This window comes from Nicotiana tomentosiformis, chromosome 1, assembly GCF_000390325.3.
Source record: "Nicotiana tomentosiformis chromosome 1, ASM39032v3, whole genome shotgun sequence".
NCBI classification, from domain to species: domain Eukaryota; kingdom Viridiplantae; phylum Streptophyta; class Magnoliopsida; order Solanales; family Solanaceae; genus Nicotiana; species Nicotiana tomentosiformis.
Genome location: NC_090812.1, coordinates 84,944,902 through 84,970,283, shown reverse-complemented (window position 1 = coordinate 84,970,283; position 25,382 = coordinate 84,944,902). Strand labels below are relative to the sequence as shown.

The 25,382-nt window shown below is 40.3% G+C and overlaps 1 protein-coding gene across 1 annotated transcript; it reads right to left on the bottom strand.

Moving 5' to 3' along the window:
* Positions 1 to 22,401: 22,401 nt before the first annotated feature.
* Positions 22,402 to 23,695, bottom strand: LOC138907100 (uncharacterized). The gene is made up of 3 exons (XM_070197248.1): positions 23,581 to 23,695; positions 23,046 to 23,236; positions 22,402 to 22,695 (listed from the first exon to the last, which is right to left on the bottom strand). The coding sequence occupies exons 1-3, from the start codon at positions 23,693 to 23,695 to the stop codon at positions 22,402 to 22,404; spliced, it is 600 nt and encodes a 199-aa protein (XP_070053349.1).
* Between the last annotated feature and the right edge of the window lie 1,687 nt (positions 23,696 to 25,382).

Sequence of the window (25,382 nt, the reverse complement as noted above, 5' to 3'; positions counted from 1 at the left end):
ATTGAGGATGACTCGAGTAAGGAAATTTCCAAATACGGGTTATGATGCGCTTTATGAGTAAAATCATGGGATGAGTGAGTTGTTATTTTCAAAATATGTAGTACGCACGGAGTATGAATTTGATTGGGGGTATTAAAGTAGAGTTACTTCTTTGAGTGTTGTTGTGCTAATGGGGCACGTGTCTTTTGGCCCATTTGGGCAGTGTAATTTAGATTTGAGCAAAGTGGATGACTTCCAAGAAAATTCTAGTGGGTTTGAGAATTTTATATAGCAATTGAGAATTTCTCCGGACTTGTGTATGGATAAAACCTGAGATTTGTATTTGATGGTGCCTGGACTTACGAAAGTTCTGCATGACTAGGGATTATACATTTCAGTATAAGGAAGGTAAGAAGAACAATTTTAAATTCACATAAGGTATTTTCAGAATGAGTGTTACAGTTGTGGTAGTTATGGAGGTACTTAAGAAGAACACAGTTTCTTAAGGGTCGTAGGGCGTTGTGGTTCTATGCTAAGGTTTTTGGGGTGAGTGTGGCTAAAGATCATGGCATTTTAGCAAGGAGAAGTATCAATCGAAAGGCAAATTCGGAAGGGACTCGGAGAAATAGGACATAATATTTTGGTGGCAATATTCTTGGGTTTTGGTGACCTACGTGGTTTGGTCGAGTTAGAGGAATTTAGTTCTAATAGCTTGGTTATGTGCAGATGGATTTCAAAGTGTTCATGATGGCTTCTACCATGGTTTGAATTAGATACTTTTCTACCGGTATGGAGAACGTATTGTGTATTGTGATTTCCTCTTGGAAAGAAGCAAGAGAATGGTTCTCTTCCTTGAGACATCTCCCATATTTGGGTACACAGATTGCGCAGTTGTGGCTTGAGTTATATTGATATGCGTGTCTGTGGGATAGTTATGTTTAATAATATAAAGTTATTGGACCTAGAATGAGTACTATCAGGTTTGAAACGGTATATTCGGGAAGATAATATTGAAATTCGGCTTAGAAAGTGATTATGGTTCTGGTTGGGATGAGAGAGCTCCATTACTTGTTGATCTGGTAAGGGGTCTTGAGATTTCTGTGTGTTTCTTTCATTATCAGTTGTGTGCAAAAGTTTTAGAAGGAGGTTTTGTTTGATATGTGGTTTAATACTATTACCGGGTTACTTTGGAGTAGTTAATGTGATAGAAAATGGTGCTGCGAGCATACGAGTTGTGTAGTATGTTAAGTGATTATATCTGGGGTTATGGTTATGGCTCAATACAACTTGTTCAGACTCATACAGTGTGTTGATGTGAGATTCAGGTCTTGAAAAGAAATTCTGAATGTTGGAAATTGAATTCCAAGGTTTATGGGCTAAGGTTGAAGTAATGATTTTTAATTATGTTGTGTTGTCAGTCCTATACAATTTACACGGAATAGGGTGGCGTGGGATCACCCCGAGTACGTGTGTGGTAAGATGGAACAGTGATTTGATGGCTTGGAAACAACTCTTGGCACGTTCGAGGACGAACGTATGTTTAAGTGGGGGAGAATATAACGACCTGATCGGTCGTTTTGAGTATTACAACCTTGTTTCCCTATTTACTGCTCAAATTGTACTTTACAGTTGTTGTGTGAATTGCCGGAGTAATTGGTTTGGGTCCGGTAAGGTTTTGGAAGGAATTGCAACACTTAGTTCTAAGGTTTAAAGTTTAAGTTAGAAAAATGGACCGGATATGGACCGATATGTAAATGACCTCGGATTCAAATTTTTATGATTCCAATAGCTCTGTATGGTAATTTTGGGCTTAGGAGCGTATCCGTAATATTATTTGGAGGTCCGTAGTGGAATTAGGCTTGAAATGCCGAAAGTTTAATTTTTGGGAAGTTTAACCGGGGGGTTGACTTTTTAATATCGGGGTCAGAATCTGATTCCAAAAATTGGAATAGGTTCATTATGTCATTTATTACTTATGTGAAAAATTTGAGGTCAAATGGACTTGTTTCGATAGGTTTCGGCATAGAATGTAGAAGTTGGAAATTTCATAATAGACTAAAGTTCAAGTGAGTTCGCACATGACCCAACTTCAAATGAGCATAACTCTCATGATACAAAGTGTTATATGGTTTATTACCTATCCAATGAAATATATTTGAGTTTAATTTCTAACGCTTTAAACCATTCGTCATTTGGACATTCCTACAAGAAGTTATGACATAATTACCAAAGGCTGGAAAAATGCGATTCTGCGACCAATTCTGCGATCGCAGAACCATTATGCGATCGCAGAAGTAGTTATGTAACCACAAAATGGTCGCAAACCTATCCAGTGAAGCTCATTTTTGGGCATCGATTTTGCGATGCATTTTGCGACCCGCATACCCATACTGCGGTCCATTATGCGACCGAAGAGCTGCTTTCGGAGGGTTAATTTTTTTATTTTCATAACCCGATCCCATTTTGATAAATAGGCTTAGAGACTCATTTTGGAGCAAAAATCTGATTTTTTAGAGAGAAGGAAGAGTGTTCTAGAGAGAGGAAGAAGCTCAAATGCTTTGTTCATCAAGATCTTGTTCAAGCTTTGAAATCCAACAAGGAAATATCACAAGATCTTCACCCAAGAGGTAAGGTTCTAACCCCTAGTCTTGAATTTCGAGTTTGGTTAAAGATGGGTGATTAAGAGTATGATTCTTGGGTTTAATAGTATTATTTATACATATCAATAAGGTTTATGGAAAGATTTTTGAGTTCAATTGCGTAAAGATAGGGTTGAAAATGGTAGAAATCTTCAAAGACTTTAATTGAGGATTTGAAGGCCGAGTTGTGGTCGGATTTGAGTAATTTTGGTATGGTTGGACTCGTGGTTGAATGGGGGTTTGGATTTTGTAAGTTTTATCGGATTCCGAGATGTGGGCCCCACGGGTGAATTTTAGGGCGTGATTTCGGATTTTTGGAAAATATTAGTATTTTGATATGGAATTAATTCCTATAATTTTTGAAACCTGAATCAAATTAATTGTTACTAGATTCGAGCCGTTTGGAAGTTGATACGCGCATAATGAAATTTCTGGAGCATTGCTTAGCTTGCTCGACATTGGATTTGGCTTGTTCGAGGTAAGTAACTCTTCTAATCTTGGAGCTGAGGGTAACCCTGAATATATGTATTTCGTGAATTGTTGGGAGGTGACGCACATGCTAGGTGACGGGCGTGTGGGCGTGCACTATAGAAATTGTGACATAATTGTTTTTGTGAAATTGTGTAGTAAATAATCTTGGCATTTTCCATGTGATTTTATGAGTTAATGAAATTGAGGTGAAAAGTATATTAAAAATTATGTTGAGACTATGTTCCAATATTTTTGGGACCCATAGAGGTCATATTGTTGTGAATTATTTATTTTAAATTAAAAATTCATACTGAGTCATATTCATTTCAGTGCATATCATATCTCAGTCTCTGTTGTTATTTATTGATACATCATATCATTATTTTGGGCTATTATCATGACATTGTGAGCCCATGAGAGAGAGACTGGAGAGATTGATGACTGAGGGAGGCCGAGGGCCTGATTGTCAGGATACTTTTGGGATCGGGCTACACGCCGCAGTAGGCCATGTTGGCTTTATATATATTATACTATTGCACGTGAGTTGGCCGTACAGCACGTGAGTTGGCCATGCGGATCCAGATATTATTATAGCACGTGAGTTGTCCGTGCGGATCCAGATATAATATTATAGCACGTGAGTTGTTCGTGTAGCACGTGAGTTGTCCGTGCTTATAGCGCTTGGGCTGTAGGAGCCCCTCATGAGTCTGTACACACCCCTAGTGAGCGCAGTCGACTATAAACAGGGATCGGGCTGCACGCCGCAACAGGTATTGTACTGTGCTGAGTGATTGAGTATGCTGAGCATAGTGCGAGAGAATGCGAGACAATGAGATTGAGTACTTTGAGAGTGTGAGTACATGAGTGTAATCTCAGAGATACATTGCATTGACATGCACACATGACATATATGCATAGAGATATGTTTTTCTCATGTTGTACGGTATCACATAATTCATGATTTCTCACTCATGTTGACAGATGGGCATAGTGATGCATTTATTTTACACTGGTTATCCGAAAAAGAAAATAAAATATTTTATTTATTATTGAAAGGATTTTAGAAAAATTACTGTTTTCAAACTTATTCATATTTTTGGTAACTTCGGTAACAATTGGGATTTTCACTGATGTACTTGAAAGGCAGAACTATTTTTAGAAGTCATGATTTAGCTGAGCATTTATTCTTGAGTTACTTCTGGTATTACTTGTTTAATATTGTTATGAACTATTGTTGGTTATGGAAGTTGGACTCTGATCTTGGAAGAAGCTCGTCACTACTTTCAAACTAAGGCTAGGTTTGTTACTTACTCAGTACATGGGGTCGGTTGTACTGACACTGCACTTCTGCACATTGCGTGCAGATATTGGCTATCGTTGTGGTTGTGTTCGATGGTTGCTGAATTTGAAGATATACCTGCGTTCCTGTTGTAGCTGCCTCTTGTTCAGGGTAGCCTTAGATTTATAAAAGCTCTGTTTATGTATTATTCAAACAGACTATGTATTTATTTCATTTCTGCTTTGTATACTCTATTCTTATAAGCTCAAGATTTGTACTACCAGTTCTATGGGAAATGTATTGGTTTTAGATATTCTCTTTTAAATAATTATTATTATAATTGGATAATTAAAAGTTGGCTTACCTAGCGGGTTGGGTTAGGTTCCATCACAACTAGTTGGATTTTGGGTCGTGACTAGGTGGTATCAGAGCTCTAGGTTCATAGGTTCTACATCTCATGAGCAAGTGTCTAGTAGAGTCTTGCGGATCGGTATGATGACGACCATACTTATCTTCGAGAGGCTACAGGGCATTTAAGATATATACTTCCCATCTTTCTTTCCTTATCGTGCGAGATTGATTCAGCTTGAGACATAAACTCTTTGAATTCCTTCCACGTATTCGTATGCGCGCATGAGCGCTCGGTATCAGCTGTGCATCGGGCTTGTGATTCCATGAACGAAGTTCGAGATGAGTATTCTATATTTTGGTGATGGGCCAGTTTGGAGGACTTGAGGCCAGGTTTAGACCGCAACTTAAGCTCGGTAGCTTTAGTTGTAACTCGTACAATTGGACTTATATGTCTGATAATGACCCTACAATGGAAATTGTGGCTCGATGAGCAGTGGAATGGAGGTGTAATAGGTATGATGTGACCTCGGGATATGTTAAGATGATTGGAATATGACGAGAAGTGTTTCCTTGAAATGTAAAGAAAAAGCCACTGGGTACTTGATTTTTGATTTGGTGTGACGAACAGTCTCAAGTAACGAATGTTTTGAAGGATCTTTCACATTGTTAAATTTTGGGACAAACCAAAATTCTCATGTCTTGTTAATAAGTTTGGACTTGGAAAGATTTAATGATTGCGTAGAAATTGTGACTGTTAAAGGGTATAACAAGATACTAATTTAAGGTTAAGCAGGTGGGTTATCCCATACGGAGTAATCTACATAGGTGTATTCCTTATGACTTGAGTAGAGAGTTTCTTTTTATCCTACGGGGTGTAGGTGTGGAGATTTGAATTTGAATCTGGCTGAGAAGGTTGATTTGATTGTCAAGAGAATAAATGCGAGCTTAGCGGCTGATTGGGGTATTTTTATGGTTGGCGTTGCATGAGTTGGAAATGAAGTTACGTTGAACTGACTACGATATTATGACAATAATAGAGTATGGGTATTGTGAATTATGGAGTGTTTTAATCTATGGCTTTGAGCCAAGTGGGGAGCCTGCTATTGACAATTTGATTTCATTGTTATGTGTTAAATTTTAGTTTTTGGGCTGAGGCATACTAGTGGGATAGTTATGACTTACAGAATTTGAGATCGAGGATGACTCGAGTTAGGAAATTTCTGAATACGGGTTATGATGCGCTTTATGATTAAAATCATGGGATGAGTGAGTTGTTATTTTCAAAATATGTAGTACGCACGGAGTATGGATTTGATTGGGGGTATTAAAGTAGAGTTACTTCTTTGGGTGTTGTTGTGCTAATGGGGCACGTGTCTTTTGGCCCATTTGGGCAGTGCAATTTAGATTTGAGAAAAGTGGGTGACTTCCGAGAAAATTCTAGTGGGTTTGAGAATTTTATATAACAATTGAGAATTTCTCCGGATTTGTGTATGGATAAAACCTGAGATTTGTATTTGATGGTGCCTGGACTTACGAAAGTTCTGCATGACTAGGGATTATACATTTCAGTATAAGGAAGGTAAGAAGAACAATTTTAAATTCACATAAGGTATTTTCAGAATGAGTGTTACAGTTGTGGTAGTTATGGAGGTACTTAAGAAGAACACAGTTGCTTAAGGGCCGTAGGGCGTTGTGGTTCTATGCTAAGGTTTGTGGGGTGAGTGTGGCTAAAGATCGTGGCGTTTTAGCAAGGAGAAGTATCAATCAAAAGGCAAATTCGGAAGGGACACGGAGAAATAGGACAACTGGGTAGTAGGCTGGACCAGTATGGTAATGGCAGGATCGGTCCTTTGGGTAATTACGACGTTGTAAGACTTTACAGATATTTTGGTGGCAATATTCTTGGGTTTTGGTGACCTACGTGGTTTGGTCGAGTTAGAGGAATTTAGTTCTAATAGCTTGGTTATGTGCAGATAGATTTCAAAGTGTTCGTGATGGTTTCTACCATGGTTTGAATTAGATACTTTTCTACCGGTATGGAGAACGTGCTGTGTATTGTGATTTCCTCCTGGAAAGAAGCAAGAGAATGGTTCTCTTCCTTGAGACATCTCCCATATTTGGGTACACAGATTGCACAGTTGTGGCTTGAGTTATATTGATGTGCGTGTATGTGGAATAGTTGTGTTTAATAATATAAGGTTATTGGACCTAGAATGAGTACTATCAGGTTTGAAACGGTATATTCGGGAAGATAATATTGAAATTCGGCTTAGAAAGTGATTATGGTTCTGGTTGGGACGAGAGAGATCCATTACTTGTTGATCTGATAAGGGGTCTTGAGATTTCTGCGTGTTTCATTCATTATCAGCAGTGTGCAAAAGTTTTAGAACGAGGTTTTGTTTGATATGTGGTTTAATACTATTACCGGGTTACTTTGGAGTAGTTAATGTGATAGAAAATGGTGTTGAGAGCTTGCGAGTTGTGTAGTATGTTAAGTGATTATATCTGGGGTTATGGTTATGGCTCAATACAGCTCTTTCAGACTCATACAACGTGTTGATGTGAGATTCAGGTCTTGGAAATAAATTCTGAATGTTGGAAATTGAATTCCAAGGTTTATGGGCTAAGGTTGAAGTAATGATTTTTAATTATGTTGTGTTGTCAGGCCTATACCATTTACATGGAATAGGGTGGCGTGGGATCACCCCGAGTACGTGTGTGGTAAGATGGATCAATGATTTAATGACTTGGAAACAACTCTTGGCACGTTCGAGGACGAACATATATTTAAGTGGGGGAGAATGTAACGACCCGACCGGTTGTTTTGAGTATTACAACCCCATTTCCCCATTTACTGCTCAAATTGTACCTTACAGTTGTTGTGTGAATTTTTGGGGTAATTGGTTTGGGTCCGGTGAGGTTTTGGAATGAATTGAAACACTTAGTTCCAAGGTTTAAAGTTTAAGTTAGAAAAATGGATCGGATATGGACCAATGTATAAACGACCTTGGATTCAGATTTTTATGATTCCAATAGCTATGTATGGTCATTTTGGGCTTAGGAGCGTGTCCGAAATATTATTTGGAGGTCCGTAGTGAAATTAGGCTTGAAATGTCGAAAGTTTAATTTTTGGAAAGTTTGACTGGGGGGTTGACTTTTTGATATCGGGGTCGGAATCCGATTCTAGAAATTGGAATAGGTTCATTATGTCATTTATGACTTGTGTGCAAAATTTGAGATCAAACGGACTTGATTCGATAGGTTTCGGCATAGAATGTAGAAGTTGGAAATTTTTAGATTTTTTGAAAATTGTGGGCCGGAACCAATGAGGTTTGCCTACGTATCTCACACCCGGTGAGAATCAGACCCGCGTAGTTCTGCCAAAAGCGGGGAATATCTCAAAATCTTAGTCTATTTTTCAATACCTTTTGAGTGAAATCAGACACACTTCGATTTTTGAAGATAGGGATTTGATGAGAACCAGGTGAATTTCACTCTCTTATTTTCTTTCTCTGGTATTTTTTCAATTTTCTTTCCATATTCTAAAAGCCAGTCAACATACAAATCGGATCAGACAGATATACAAGTAGCACATAAGATGCATCAGGATGGTCTTTTTAGTTTCGGATACACATGTCCTAGACGGACCCAACCCCTGTGTTGAGTCCCCAACGTCAGATGCACGTGATGCAAACAAATGTTCCTACTAGGGATCCGACATGAGGCTATGTTATTCTAGGTTTAAACCTGGGGGTGTGTTTTAGACATGGCTTACCCAAGCGGACAACTCGAGACGAGTTGGGGGCAATGTACCGGGAGCACGAAAGTCTACCCGACCTAGTTGCTGATCCGGCCTCGTTCTATTTGGCACGACCTCAAACAGAAAAGTGGGCCACGCGTACGTGTGCACCATATTTTTAGAAGACTCAGAAGGGAGGTGTAAGAAAATAGATTAATACAGTTCAAATAATATCAAAGCGGTAAATGAGTGGCAATTAGCATATTAGGCACACAAACACAATAATATCAACAAATAATAAAGCCAAGTATAGATCACATTAACAAGCTTGAATTCTGAACCTTGAACCAGAGATTCTGGAATCTTATCCCCAGCAGAGTCGCCAGAGCTGTCACACCTCCGTTTTTCCGAGGGGATAGGGGAGTTTTTTCAATTAAAGTGACATTAATTGAAATGGGATTATTTATTTAATTCAAATGCGTAAAGATTGGGTTGAAAATGGTAGAAATCTTCAAAGACTTTAATTGAGGATTTGAAGGCCGAGTTGTGGTCGGATTTGAGTAATTTTGGTATGGTTGGACTCGTGGTTGAATGAGGGTTTGGATTTTGTAAGTTTTATCGGATTCCGAGATGTGGGCCCCACGGGTGAATTTTAGGGCGTGATTTCGGATTTTTGGAAAATATTAGTATTTTGATATGGAATTAATTCCTATAATTTTTGAAACCTGAATCAAATTAATTGTTACTAGATTCGAGCCGTTTGGAAGTTGATACGCGCATAATGAAATTTCTGGAGCATTGCTTAGCTTGCTCGACATTGGATTTGGCTTGTTCGAGGTAAGTAACTCTTCTAATCTTGGAGCTGAGGGTAACCCTGAATATATGTATTTCGTGAATTGTTGGGAGGTGACGCACATGCTAGGTGACGGGCGTGTGGGCGTGCACTATAGAAATTGTGACATAATTGTTTTTGTGAAATTGTGTAGTAAATAATCTTGGCATTTTCCATGTGATTTTATGTGTTAATGAAATTGAGGTGAAAAGTATATTAAAAATTATGTTGAGACTATGTTCCAATATTTTTGGGACCCATAGAGGTCATATTGTTGTGAATTATTTATTTTAAATTAAAAATTCATACTGAGTCATATTCATTTCAGTGCATATCATATCTCAGTCTCTGTTGTTATTTATTGATACATCATATCATTATTTTGGGCTATTATCATGACATTGTGAGCCCATGAGAGAGAGACTGGAGAGATTGATGACTGAGGGAGGCCGAGGGCCTGATTGTCAGGATACTTTTGGGATCGGGCTACACGCCGCAGTAGGCCATGTTGGCTTTATATATATTATACTATTGCACGTGAGTTGGCCGTACAGCACGTGAGTTGGCCATGCGGATCCAGATATTATTATAGCACGTGAGTTGTCCGTGCGGATCCAGATATAATATTATAGCACGTGAGTTGTTCGTGTAGCACGTGAGTTGTCCGTGCTTATAGCGCTTGGGCTGTAGGAGCCCCTCATGAGTCTGTACACACCCCCTAGTGAGCGCAGTCGACTATAAACAGGGATCGGGCTGCACGCCGCAACAGGTATTATATTATGCTGAGTGATTGAGTGTGCTGAGCACAGTGCGAGAGAATGTGAGACAATGAGATTGAGTACTTTGAGAGTGTGAGTACATGAGTGTAATCTCAGAGATACATTGCATTGACATGCACACATGACATATATGCATAGAGATATGTTTTACTCATGTTTTACGGTATCACATAATTCATGATTTCTCACTCATGTTGACAGATGGGCATAGTGATGCATTTATTTTACACTGGTTATCCGAAAAAGAAAATGAAATATTTTATTTATTATTGAAAGGATTTTAGAAAAATTACTGTTTTCAAACTTATTCATATTTTTGGTAACTTCGGTAACAATTGGGGTTTTCACTGATGTACTTGAAAGGCAGAACTATTTTTAGAAGTCATGATTTAGCTGAGCATTTATTCTTGAGTTACTTCTGGTATTACTTGTTTAATATTGTTATGAACTATTGTTGGTTATGGAAGTTGGACTCTGATCTTGGAAGAAGCTCGTCACTACTTTCAAACTAAGGCTAGGTTTGTTACTTACTCAGTACATGGGGTCGGTTGTACTGACACTGCACTTCTGCACATTGCGTGCAGATATTGGCTGTCGTTGTGGCTGTGTTCGATGGTTGCTGAATTTGAAGATATACCTGCGTTCCTGTTGTAGCTGCCTCTTGTTCAGGGTAGCCTTAGATTTATAAAAGCTCTGTTTATTTATTATTCAAACAGACTATGTATTTATTTCATTTCTGCTTTGTATACTCTATTCTTATAAGCTCAAGATTTGTACTACCAGTTCTATGGGAAATGTATTGGTTTTAGATATTCTCTTTTAAATAATTATTATTATAATTGGATAATTAAAAGTTGGCTTACCTAGCGGGTTGGGTTAGGTTCCATCACAACTAGTTGGATTTTGGGTCGTGACTAGGTGGTATCAGAGCTCTAGGTTCATAGGTTCTACATCTCATGAGCAAGTGTCTAGTAGAGTCTTGCGGATCGGTATGATGACGACCATACTTATCTTCGAGAGGCTACAGGGCATTTAAGATATATACTTCCCATCTTTCTTTCCTTATCGTGCGAGATTGATTCAGCTTGAGACATAAACTCTTTGAATTCCTTCCACATATTCGTATGCGCGCATGAGCGCTCGGTATCAGCTGTGCATCGGGCTTGTGATTCCATGAACGAAGTTCGAGATGAGTATTCTATATTTTGGTGATGGGCTAGTTTGGAGGACTTGAGGCCAGGTTTAGACCGCAACTTAAGCTCGGTAGCTTTAGTTGTAACTCGTACAATTGGACTTATATGTCTGATAATGACCCTACAATGGAAATTGTGGCTCGATGAGCAGTGGAATGGAGGTGTAATAGGTATGATGTGACCTCGGGATGTGTTAAGATAATTGGAATATGACGAGAAGTGTTTCCTTGAAATGTAAAGAAAAGGCCACTGGGTACTTGATTTTTGATTTGGTGTGACGAACAGTCTCGAGTAACGAATGTTTTGAAGGATCTTTCACATTGTTAAATTTTGGGACAAACCAAAATTCTCATGTCTTGTTAATAAGTTTGGACTTGGAAAGATTTAATGATTGCGTAGAAATTGTGACTGTTAAAGGGTATAACAAGATACTAATTTAAGGTTAAGCAGGTGGGTTATCCCATACGGAGTAATCTACATAGGTGTATTCCTTATGACTTGAGTAGAGAGTTTCTTTTTATCCTACGGGGTGTAGGTGTGGAGATTTGAATTTGAATCTGGCTGAGAAGGTTGATTTGATTGTCAAGAGAATAAATGCGAGCTTAGCGGCTGATTGGGGTATTTTTATGGTTGGCGTTGCATGAGTTGGAAATGAAGTTACGTTGAACTGACTACGATATTATGACAATAATAGAGTATGGGTATTGTGAATTATGGAGTGTTTTAATCTATGGCTTTGAGCCAAGTGGGGAGCCTGCTATTGACAATTTGATTTCATTGTTATGTGTTAAATTTTAGTTTTTGGGCTGAGGCATACTAGTGGGATAGTTATGACTTACAGAATTTGAGATCGAGGATGACTCGAGTTAGGAAATTTCTGAATACGGGTTATGATGCGCTTTATGATTAAAATCATGGGATGAGTGAGTTGTTATTTTCAAAATATGTAGTACGCACGGAGTATGGATTTGATTGGGGGTATTAAAGTAGAGTTACTTCTTTGGGTGTTGTTGTGCTAATGGGGCACGTGTCTTTTGGCCCATTTGGGCAGTGCAATTTAGATTTGAGAAAAGTGGGTGACTTCCGAGAAAATTCTAGTGGGTTTGAGAATTTTATATAACAATTGAGAATTTCTCCGGACTTGTGTATGGATAAAACCTGAGATTTGTATTTGATGGTGCCTGGACTTACGAAAGTTCTGCATGACTAGGGATTATACATTTCAGTATAAGGAAGGTAAGAAGAACAATTTTAAATTCACATAAGGTATTTTCAGAATGAGTGTTACAGTTGTGGTAGTTATGGAGGTACTTAAGAAGAACACAGTTGCTTAAGGGCCGTAGGGCGTTGTGGTTCTATGCTAAGGTTTGTGGGGTGAGTGTGGCTAAAGATCGTGGCATTTTAGCAAGGAGAAGTATCAATCAAAAGGCAAATTCGGAAGGGACACGGAGAAATAGGACAACTGGGTAGTAGGCTGGACCAGTATGGTAATGGCAGGATCGGTCCTTTGGGTAATTACGACGTTGTAAGACTTTACAGATATTTTGGTGGCAATATTCTTGGGTTTTGGTGACCTACGTGGTTTGGTCGAGTTAGAGGAATTTAGTTCTAATAGCTTGGTTATGTGCAGATAGATTTCAAAGTGTTCGTGATGGTTTCTACCATGGTTTGAATTAGATACTTTTCTACCGGTATGGAGAATGTGCTGTGTATTGTGATTTCCTCCTGGAAAGAAGCAAGAGAATGGTTCTCTTCCTTGAGACATCTCCTATATTTGGGTACACAGCTTGCGCAGTTGTGGCTTGAGTTATATTGATGTGCGTGTATGTGGAATAGTTGTGTTTAATAATATAAGGTTATTGGACCTAGAATGAGTACTATCAGGTTTAAAACGGTATATTCAGGAAGATAATATTGAAATTCGGCTTAGAAAGTGATTATGGTTCTGGTTGGGACGAAAGAGATCCATTACTTGTTGATCTGATAAGGGGTCTTGAGATTTCTGCGTGTTTCATTCATTATCAGCAGTGTGCAAAAGTTTTAGAACGAGGTTTTGTTTGATATGTGGTTTAATACTATTACCGGGTTACTTTGGAGTAGTTAATGTGATAGAAAATGGTGTTGCGAGCTTGCGAGTTGTGTAGTATGTTAAGTGATTATATCTGGGGTTATGGTTATGGCTCAATACAGCTCTTTCAGACTCATACAACGTGTTGATGTGAGATTCAGGTCTTGGAAATAAATTCTGAATGTTGGAAATTGAATTCCAAGGTTTATGGGCTAAGGTTGAAGTAATGATTTTTAATTATGTTGTGTTGTCAGGCCTATACCATTTACATGGAATAGGGTGGCATGGGATCACCCCGAGTACGTGTGTGGTAAGATGGAACAGTGATTTAATGACTTGGAAACAACTCTTGGCACGTTCGAGGACGAACATATATTTAAGTGGGGGAGAATGTAACGACCCGACCGGTTGTTTTGAGTATTACAACCCCATTTTCCCATTTACTGCTCAAATTGTACCTTACAGTTGTTGTGTGAATTTTCGGGGTAATTGGTTTGGGTCCGGTGAGGTTTTGGAATGAATTGAAATACTTAGTTCCAAGGTTTAAAGTTTAAGTTAGAAAAATGGATCGGATATGGACCAATGTATAAACGACCTTGGATTCAGATTTTTATGATTTCAATAGCTATGTATGGTCATTTTGGGCTTAGGAGCGTGTCCGAAATATTATTTGGAGGTCCGTAGTGAAATTAGGCTTGAAATGTCGAAAGTTTAATTTTTGGGAAGTTTGACTGGGGGGTTGACTTTTTGATATCGGGGTCGGAATCCGATTCTAGAAATTGGAATAGGTTCATTATGTCATTTATGACTTGTGTGCAAAATTTGAGATCAAACGGACTTGATTCGATAGGTTTCGGCATAGAATGTAGAAGTTGGAAATTTCATAATAGACTAAAGTTCAAGTGAGTTCGCACAAGACCCAACTTCAAATGAGCATAACTCTCATGATACGAAGTGTTATAATGTGTATTACCTATCCTATGAAATATCTTTAAGTCTAATTTCTAACGCTTTAAACCGTTCGTCATTTGGACATTCCTACAAGAATTTATGACCAAATTACCAAAGGCTGGAAAGATACGATTTTGCGACCAATTCTGCGATCGCAGAACCATTATGCGATCACAGAAGTAGTTATGCGACCGCAAAATTGTCGCAAACCTATCCAGTGAAGACCATTTCTGGGCATCGATTTTGCGGTGCATTTTGCGACCCGCATACCCATTATACGGTCCATTATGAGACCGCAGACCTGCTTTCGGAGAGTTAATTTTTCTATTTTTATAATCCGATTCCATTTTGATAAATAGGCTTGGGGACTCATTTTGGAGCAAAAATCTGATATTATTAGAGGGAAGGGAGAGTGTTCTAGAGAGAGGAAGAAGCTCAAGTGCTTTGTTCATCAAGATCTTGTTCAAGCTTTGAAATCCAACAAGGAAATATCACAAGATCTTCACCCAAGAGATAAGGTTCTAACCCCTAGTCTTCAATTTTGAGTTTGGGTAAAGATGGGTGATTAAGAGTATGATTATTGGGTGTAATAGTATTATTTATACATATCAATAAGATTTATGAAAAGGTTTTTGAGTTCAAATGGGTAAAGATTGGGTTGAAAATGGTAGAAATCTTCAAAGACTTTAATTGAGGATTTGAAGGCTGAGTTGTGGTCGGATTTGAGTAATTTTGGTATGGTTGGACTCGTGGTTGAATTAGGGTTCGGATTTTGTGAGTTTTATCGGATTCTGAAACGTGGGCCCCACGGGTATTTTTGGGGCGTAATTTTGGATTTTTGGAAAATATTAGTATTTTGATATGGAATTAATTCCTATATATTTTGTGGGCTGAATCAAATTAATTGTGACTATATTCGAGCCGTTTGGAAGTTGATACGCGCATAATAGAATTTCTGGAGCATTGCTTAGCTTGCTCGACCTTGCATTTGGCTTATTCGAGGTAAGTAACTCTTCTAATCTTGGAGCTGAGGGTATGAACTCTGAATATATGAATTTCTTGAATTGTTGGGAGGTGACACACATGCTAGGTGACGGGCGTGTGGGCGTGCACTATAGAAATTGTGACATAATTGTTTCTGTGAAATTCTGTAGTAAATAATTTTGGCATTTTCCATGCGGTTTTATGTGTTAATGAAATTGAGCTGAAAACTATATTAAAAATCATGTTGAGGCTATGTTCCATTTTTATTGGGATCCACATAGGTCATATTGTTATGAATTATTTATTTTAAATTGAAAATTCATAATCAGTCATATTCATTTTAGTGCATATCATATCTCAGTCTCTGTTGTTATTTATTGATACATCATATCATCAATTTGGGCTATTCTCATGACATTGTGATCCCATGAGAGAGAGACTGGAGAGATTGATGACTGAGGGAGGCCGAGGGCCTGATTGTGAGGACATTTTTGGGATCGGGATGCACGCCGCAGCAGGTCATGTTGGCTTTATATATATTATACTATTGCACGTGAATTGGCCGTGCAGATCCTTATATTATACTATTGCACGTGAGTTGGCCGTGCAGCACATGAGTTGTCCGTGCGGATCCAGATATGATATTATAGCACGTGAGTTGTCCGTGCAGCACGTGAGTTGTCTGTGCTTATAGCGCTTGGGCTATAGGAGCCCCTCATGAGTCTGTACACACCCCCAGTGAGCGCAGTCGACTATAAACAGGGATCGGGCTGCATGCTGCAGCAGGTATTATATAGCGCTAAGTGATTGAGTGTGCTGAGCACAGTGAGAGAGAATGCGAGACAATGAGATTGAGTACTTTGAGAGTGTGAGTACATGAGTGAAATCTCTGAGATACATTGCATTGACATGCACACTTGACATATATGCATAGAGATGTATTTTCCTCATGCTGTACGGTATCACATTATTCATGATTTCTCACATATGTTTACAGATAGGCATAGTGATGCATTTGTTTTACACTAGTTATCTGGAAATGAAAATGAGATATTTTATTTATTATTGAAAGGATTTTGGAAAAATTACTGTTTTCAAACTTATTCATATTTTTGGTAACTTTGGTAAACGATTCGGGTTTTCATTGATGTACTTGAAAGGCAGAACTATTTTCAGAAGTCATGATTTAGCTGAGCATTTATTCTTGAGTTACTTCTGGTATTACTTGTTTAATATTGTTATGAACTACTGTTGGTTATGGAAGTTGGACTCTGACCTTGGTAGAAGCTCGTCACTACTTTCAACCAAAGGCTAGGTTTGTTACTTACTCAGTACATGGGGTCGGTTGTACTGATACTGCACTTCTGCACATTGCGTGTAGATATTGGCTGTCGTTTTGGCTGTGTTCGATGGTTGCAGGATTTGAAGATGTACCTGCGTTCCTGTTGTAGCTGCCTCTTGTTCAGGGTAGCCTTAGATTTATAAAAGCTCTATTCATGTATTATTCAAACAGACTATGTATTTATTTTATTTCTGCTTTGTATACTCTATTCTTATAAGCTCATGATTTGTACTACCAGTTCTTGGGAAAATGTATTGGTTTTAGATATTCTCTTTTAAATAATTGTTATTGTAATTGGATAATTGAAAGTTGGCTTACCTAGCGGGTTGGGTTAGGTGCCATCAGGACTAGTTGGATTTTGGGTCGTGACATATATGTACTTATGAATAAAACTCAAGTTAAACGTGTGTTAATTGATCCACGTAGTTCGGCCAACATCATTCAATCGAGGGTCGTAGAGCAACTCGGTCTACAGGGCCAAGTCGTGCCCGCAACCTTGGTACTAAACGGGTTCAATATGGCATGTGAAACTACTAAGGGCGAAATAATCCTGCCAGTTAACATGGCCGGGACAATCCGAGAAACAAAATTCCACCTGGTCGAAGGCGATATGAGATACAACGCCCTTTTCGGAAGAACGTGGATCCACAATATGAGGGTTGTACCCTCGACCCTCCACCAGGTTTTGAAGTTCCCAACATCGGAGGGAATTAAAATGGTTTACGGGGAACAACCAGCCGCAAAAGAAATATTTGTCGTCGATGAAGTGATCCCGATATCATCATTATCATCAGCAAAAGGATCAGATTCGAAGGAGGAACAAAATACCAAATAGCAATCACAAACGTCAGCTTCGACCCAATTATAGAATCAGAAAACTGACGAAGATGATCAACATAGGGTCCCTCGATCCTTCATGGCCCCCGATGATTCCGACGTTACCCAATCAATGGTCGAAGAACTGGAGCAAGTCATACTAATTGAATATCTGCCCGAACGAAAGGTATACCTGGGCACGGAGCTAGATCCCGAGCTCAGGAGAAACCTTATTCAATTTCTTATAGCTAACATAGACTTTTTTGCTAGGTCCCATCTTGACATGACAGGGATCCCTCAGGGAATCACCACTCATAAGCTAAGCTTGGACCTAAAATTCCACCCGGTAAAACAAAAAAAAAGGCCCCAGTCCGAGGTAACACTTTCATCAAAGACGAGGTAACCAAATTTCTTAAAATAGGGTCCATTCGGGAAGTAAAGTACCCCGAATGGCTAGAAAATGTGGTTGTAGTCCCTAAAAAGGGGAACAAACTTAGAATGTATATAGATTATAAAGACCTGAATAAAGCATGCCCTAAGGACTCTTTTCCTTTGCCTAATATCGATCGTATCATCGATGCCATGGCCGGCCACGAGACTCTCAGTTTTCTCGTTGCCTATTCCGGGTACAACCAAATGCAGATGAACCCAGAGGATCAGAAAAAGACCTCATTTATCACTAAGTACGGGACCTACTATTATAATGTAATGCCATTTGGCCTAAAAATGCTGGTGCAACTTATCAACGCCTAGTAAACAGAATGTTCGAAAAGCAAATAGGAAAATCAATGGAAGTTTATATTGATTAGATGTTAGTTAAATCCCTGCGAGCAGAGGACCATTTAAAGCATTTGCAGGAAACTTTTGACATACTAAGGGAGAACAATATGAAGCTCAATCCCGAAAAATGTGCTTTCGGGGTTGGCTTGGGCAAGTTTCTCGGGTTCATGGTATCCAATCGAGGAATCGAGATTAACCCCGATAAAATCAAAGCAATCGAGGACATAACAATGGTAGATAATGTAAAGGCCGTGCAAAGGCTAACGGGATGGATAGCTGCCCTGGGACAGTTCATTTCGAGATCCTCGGATAGGAGCCACCGATTTTTCTCTTTGCTTAAAAAGAAAAGCAATTTTTCATGTACTCCGGAATGTCAGCAGGCTTTGGAAGAGCTAAAATGGTATCTATCGAGCCCCCCGTTTCTTTATACCCGAAGGCAGACGAACAACTTTACCTGTATCTAGCTGTCTCAGAGATAGCGATAAGTGGAGTCCTAATTCGAGAAGAGCGAGGTACGCAATTACCTATTTATATGTCAGTCGAACTCTAGGTGAGGCTGAAACTAGATATCCGCACTTAGAAAAATTAGCGCTTGCTTTAATAAGTGCCTCTAGGAAACTAAAAAATTATTTCCAGTGCCATCCGATACATATTGTAACAACTTATCCTCTACGAAATATTTTACACAAACCTGAGCTTTCAGGTCAACTGGCCAAATGGGCCATAGAGATCAGCGGGTACGACATTGAGTATCGGCCTCGAACCGCTATCAAATCTCAAATCTTAGCGGACTTCGTGGCTGACTTTACGCCGGCCTTCGTACCCGAGATTGAAAAGGAATTACTAATAAAATCGGGTACCACTTCGGGAGTTTGGGCCCTCTTTACGAATGGTGCTTCGAACGCAAAGGGGTCCGGACTGGGCATCATACTAAAATCGCCCACATGTAATGTAGTTAGACAGTCTATTAAAACTGATAAATTGACTAACAATAAGGCCGAGTATGAGGTCGTGATTGCAGGCCTCGAATTAGCTAGAAGTTTGGGAACCGAGGTCATAGTGGCTAAATGTGATTCCCTCATTGTGGTAAATCAAGTAAACGGGAATTTTGAAGTCCGAGAAGATTGAATGCAGAGATACTTGGATAAATTACAAGTGACTCTACACCGATTTAAGGAATGGACTTTACAACACGTGCTTCGAGAACAGAACAGTGAGGATGACACTCTTGCAAACTTAGGTTCTTCGGTCGAGGATAACGAACTCAACTCGGGGACTATCGTACAACTCATGAAATCGGTAATCGAAGAAGGTCATGCCGAGAGAAACTCCACAAGTCTAACCTGGGATTGGAGAAACAAATATATAGAGTACTTCAAGAACGGGAAACTTCCATCAGATCCAACAAAATCGAAAACTCTACGCACAAAAGCTGCACGGTTCACCTTAGCCAATGATGGAACGCTGTTTAGAAGGACGTTCGATGGTCCACTGGCAATATTTTTGGGACCGGGAGATACCGACTACATTCTGCGTGAGATTCACGAGGGCACTTATGGGAATCATTTTGGTGCCTATTCATTGGTCCACAAAATAATCAAGGCAAGATACTATTGGATCGATATGGATAAAGATGCAAGGGAGTTCGTTCGAAAATGCGACAAATGTCAAAGACATGCGCCCATGATTCATCAACCCGGGGAACTTCTCCACTCGGTCCTAGATCCTTGGCCTTTCATGAAATGGGGAATGGACATCGTCGACCCCCTCCCACCGGCCCCAGGTAAGGCTCAGTTTATTTTGTTTATGATTGATTATTTCTCTAAATGGGTTGAAGCATAGGCTTTCGAGAAAGTTAGAGAAAATGAGGTGATAAACTTCATTTGGGATCACATCATATGTCGGTTTGGGATGCCATCCGAGATTGTATGTGACAATGGAAAGCAATTCATCAGAAGCAAAGTAACCAAATTTCTCGAAGACCACAAAATCAAAAGGATCCTATCAACACCTTATCATCCCAGCGGGAACGGACATGACGAATAGACCAACAAAACCATCATCCAAAATCTTAAGAAAAGATTAACCAACGCTAAAGGAAAATGGAGAGAAATACTACCCGAAGTCCTATGGGCATACCGTATAACATCGAAATCGAGTACCGGAGCGACACCATTCTCGTTGATTTATGGTGCCGAAGCTCTTATTCTAGTTGAGGTCGGAGAACCTAGCATCAGGTTTTGATATGCAACAAATGAGTTGAATAACGAGATGATGAACACAAGCCTAAAATTATTGGACGAAAAACGAGAAGCGGCTCTCGTCCGATTAGCCGCTCAAAAATAGCAGATCGAAAGGTATTATAATCGAAGAACTAATTTTTGATATTTTAAAATCGGGGACTTAGTGCTAAGGAAAGTCACCCTCAACACCCGAAATCCAAATGAAGGAAAACTGGGTCCTAACTGGGAAGGACCGTATCAGGTTCTCGAAATCATCGGTAAAGGATCCTACAAGCTCGGTATGATAAACGGCAAACAACTACCAAGCAATTGGAACGTGTCGCACCTAAAATGATACTACTGCTAAGGTACAACCCTCCCATGTTTATTTATATTTTGAAACTAACCCTTGCAGGAGTTCGACCAGGAACATGGATGGATTAGGCCTGAAAGCACGCGTTGCACTCTTTTTTCCTTAGATCGGTTCTATCCCAAATGGGTTTTTCGGCAAGGTTTTTAATGAGGCAACCATTGATCGTGCTAACTTAGAATAAATTCAACAGTATCCAAGGCCTCTTTACAATCAACCTCGAATACTGGGGGGCATTACCATCGAATATATCAAGTTCGATCATCAAGTTTGATGCAAAAAAGTTACTTCATGACAACAGGGTTTCGATAGGGAAAATTGTAAGAGCCAAATGGTCAAAACGAACCATGCTCGTGTAGTTAGCTCGATCCTTGGTACAAAACATGAACACATGTATAATGACATAAAGAGAAATTTCTCCTTTACCGATATCTCATATCTCAGAATCCATCCTCTATTTCTTGATCTATTATGCAAGAAGGCTTAAGGGCCGACCATTACCCCATAAATCGGGGACTGCCAACTGAAAAATCAACGACGACTAAGCCTACGGGCTACATTACTTCGAGTTCGAGCAAGCACTCACTCGACTACTAAGCCTAAGGGCTAATCTTATTTCGAGTTCGAGCAATCACTTACTCGACTATCTAAGCCTACGGGCTACATTACTCCGAGTTCGAGCAATCACTCACTTGATCTTTATAGCCTAAGGGCTAATCTTATTTCGAGTTCGAGCAATCACTTACTCGACTATCTAAGCCTACGATCTACATTACTCCGAGTTCGAGCAATCACTCACTCAATCATTAAAGCCTAAGGGCTACCCTTACATCGAGTTCAAGCAAAAACTCACTCGACGATTATCTTAGCCTACGGGCTACATTACTTCGAGTTCGAGCAACCACTCACTCGATCATTAAAGCCTAAGGGCCACATCACTTCGAGTTCGAGCAAAATTCTCACTCGACCACTAAGTCTACGGGCTACATTATTTCGAGTTCGAGCAAATACTCACTCGACAACTACTAAGCCTACGGGATACATTATTCGAGTTCGAGCAATCACTCACTTGATTATTAAAGACTAAGGGCTACTCTTACTTCGAGTTCGAACAAACACTCACTCGACTACTGAGCCTAAGGTCTACTCTTACTTCGAGTTCGGGAAAACACTCACTCGAACTTAAAGCCTAAGGGCTAACATTATTTCGAGTTCGAGCAAGCACTCACTCGACTACTAAGCCTAAGGGATACTCTTACTTCGAGTAAGAGCAATCGTTCACTCTACTATAAAGCCTGAGGGCTACTTTTACTTTGAGTTCGAGAAACCAAATACACTCGACTATTAAGACTAAGGGCTACTTTTTATTTCAAGTTCGAACAAATGCTTACTCGGTTATAAAGATTACAAGGTCCGACTTCGATCAAATTGCCTAAGGCCTCAAACTTATGAAAACTTTCATAAGGCATGAATGAAATAAAATCTTCACAAGGAAGAGAATAAAACAGAGATAGGTCAGGAAAGGAAAATATCTTTATATATATATATAAGAGTATTTACAACGTCCGATCAGGACCCTACACAAAAAATCAGAATGGAAAACACCCTAAGTTTCCTGGTTATCTCCGGGGGCAGTCTCTTCTCCATCAGGCTCATCCCTGCTCTCAGACCCACTCTTGCTCACATCATCATCATCATCATAGGAAGCCAAGGCTCCGGCATCGCCTTCAAGCTCTTTAGCCTTTTTTATCTCTTTGGTAAGATCGAAACCTCGAGCATGGATCCCCTCGAGGGTTTCCCTCCGAGATTGGCATTTGGCGAGTTCAGCAACCCAATATGCTTGAGTTTGAGTGGTCTCGGCTGCCCTTTTTTCTTGTACTTGAGCGGCTTCATCATCGGCCTGATAGACGGCCACGAATGCATCCGCTTCGGCCTTTGCTTTTTCGGCTTCAGATTTGGCCTTGGCAAGTTCGGAAGCCAACCGAGCCTCTCTATTTTTCTTGCTTGAACCAAGCTTTTCTCCTTCATGCCTTGAAGTTGACTTTCGGCCGAAGATAATTGGGCTCGAGCAGTCTCTTTTTCTGTAGCGAGGCGGTCCATGCCTTCTTTCCACCCCAAGGTCTCCGCCCTTATCATATCTACCTCCTCACAAAGAAACCCGATCACCTCAAGCTTCTACTGTAGCTGTGAGATCTAAATATTAGCCACAGTTCCCGAATCGAGCCCATGAGTTTTTAATATTATCATTACCTGCTCGGTCAGGTCGGTCTGATCTTGGTATGCCTTGGCCAACTCGGCTCGGAGATCTTTGATCTCTTCCTCTTTCTGCCCATTAAGAAGTTTGAGGGCATTTCTCTCTTCTGAAAGCCCTCGAAAGTCGGCCTCACGTTGATTCAGTTCCGTTCGAGACTTGGAAAACTCCTCTTGATGAAGAGCTAAAGCTTATATGAAAAAGAGAAAAAGTTAAGCAGAAAATGGAAATATATGACATCAACAAAGGGAATCGAGACTTACCCGATTCAGGGTTTGTTGAACCTCGAAGAAAATACCCAACGCGTCACTCGAGCCGGCAGCATCCTCAATACCGGTAAACAAATCGTGAAACGGGTCCTCTCCCTCATGGGCCTCGTCTAACTCGAGGGTCCCCAAAGCTCGGGCTTCCCGAATCGCCATTTTGGAAAAAGCAGGGAGAGTAGGCGAGTCTCTGATTATTATTGCCCAAGCAAGTCGCTTGGGGCATTCTCCTTAGTTCGAAGAGTTTCAGGGCCGGCCCCTTCAGATATACCAACTGTTTGTTGACTTCGGTAGGGGGCATCCTCGATCTCCAATGACTCGGGGACTTTTCCCGAGTCCTTCTTCAACATCCCCTCAGCTCGAGATGGAGCCTCATCAAACGCCATCGACCCAGCTGCCTTTGGGGCATCGATGGTTTTCTTCACTCGGGCCACCAGTATGGGCCCGTCGTTTTCTTCTTATCCTTCGTCTTTATCCCTTAGACGCCGAACTGATTCTTCGGTCAAGGAAATGGTATTCTTCATCGGCTTACGAGCCGTCCTCTTAAGTTTTGGGTCCTCGACAGTAGAGGCCCTTTTTCTGTTATTGTCATTTGCCGGTTTCAGAACCGGGGCCGAAGTTTGTTCGAATCATCGAAGGCATGGGGAGGAGGCTTACCATGATTTTTAGCCTCTCATCGGCCCTTTCATAAGTCACGCCACAAGCGCTTGGTATATGTGGAGGTCAAAGTCAGGTCCCGTACCCAGCTCTTAAGGTTAGGAATAGCACCAGGCATCCAAGCAACCGCTACATCACAAAAAGGGATATCGGTGAGAAAGAAACGAAAGAGCAAAACAATATGAGCTAGCTGTAGGATTGTACTTACGCTTCATATTCCATTCTTTGGGAAATGGCATCTTCTCGGCCGGGATTAGGTCGGAAGTCTTTACTCAAACGAACCGGCCCATCTAGCCTCGGTCCTTGTCCTCGTATATGCTCGAGAACAACACTTTGGTGGCCCGGCGCTAGAGTTTTATTAACCCACCTCGATAGAGACGGGGGCTGTACAATCTAATGAGGTGGTCGAGGGTGAAAGGCATCCCCTCGACTTTGTTCACGAAGAAGCGGATCAGAATAACGATCCGCCAAAAAGAAGGGTGGATTTGGCCTAGAGTTATTTGGTATTGGCGGCAAAAATCGATGACAACAAGATTGAGGGGACCCAACGTGAAAGGGTAAGTGTACACACTTAAAAACCCTTTCGCATGAGTAGCAATATCTTCTTCAGAAGCCGGGATTATCACTTCTTTATTCTTCCAGTTACAATTTTTCCTGAACTGCTCAAGGTGTCCCTTAGTTATCGAGCACATATACCTCGATACTGGTTCACTTAGACCGGGAACCGACGAGGCTTTATCGATCTTAAAATCAGAAGTAAGAACACATCCCCGGGAATGCACTCCTCCGGTCGTGGCTCCACCGGTGTTTTGTCGCCGGCAGGTGGCGAAGAAGAAGCACCTTCTTTTGGGGGAACAATTTTCGATATTTTCGCCGTTTGGATTTAAAGATTGAAAATAGAAGGAGATGACGAAGGTTTGGTATTTTAAAGAGAGATTTTGTAGTGAAAATCACAGATTTACAGATGAAGAACTCAAAAGACGCAAGAAAGAACTTAGAAGATTTGGGAATTGAAGATGTAAAAGTAAAAAAATGGTAAAAAAAGGAGCTATTTGTAGGCTTGACAATGACGGTCCAATATCAGCAATGGCCGACCATCGCCTGACACGCATTTAATGCCTTGGTTACTGAACCGACGAGATATCTTTCACGTACGTCTTGGTCGGGATCGATGCAAACGTCAGTGTATATCGAGTCATACCGCTTGAAAATCATGTCGTTTCTCGCCACAGTCTTCCCGAGGAACGAGGGGACTATCTGTATATGGTCAAAATCGGTTTCAACTTTTGTATGATTAGTCAAGATTGGAACATAATGGACCGAAGGTCATCTTCATAATATCAGGTATGAGATCCGAAGCCAGGTTACCGAGCTCAAATTTCTGGGACCGATCGAATACCAAGCTCGAAGTCATTA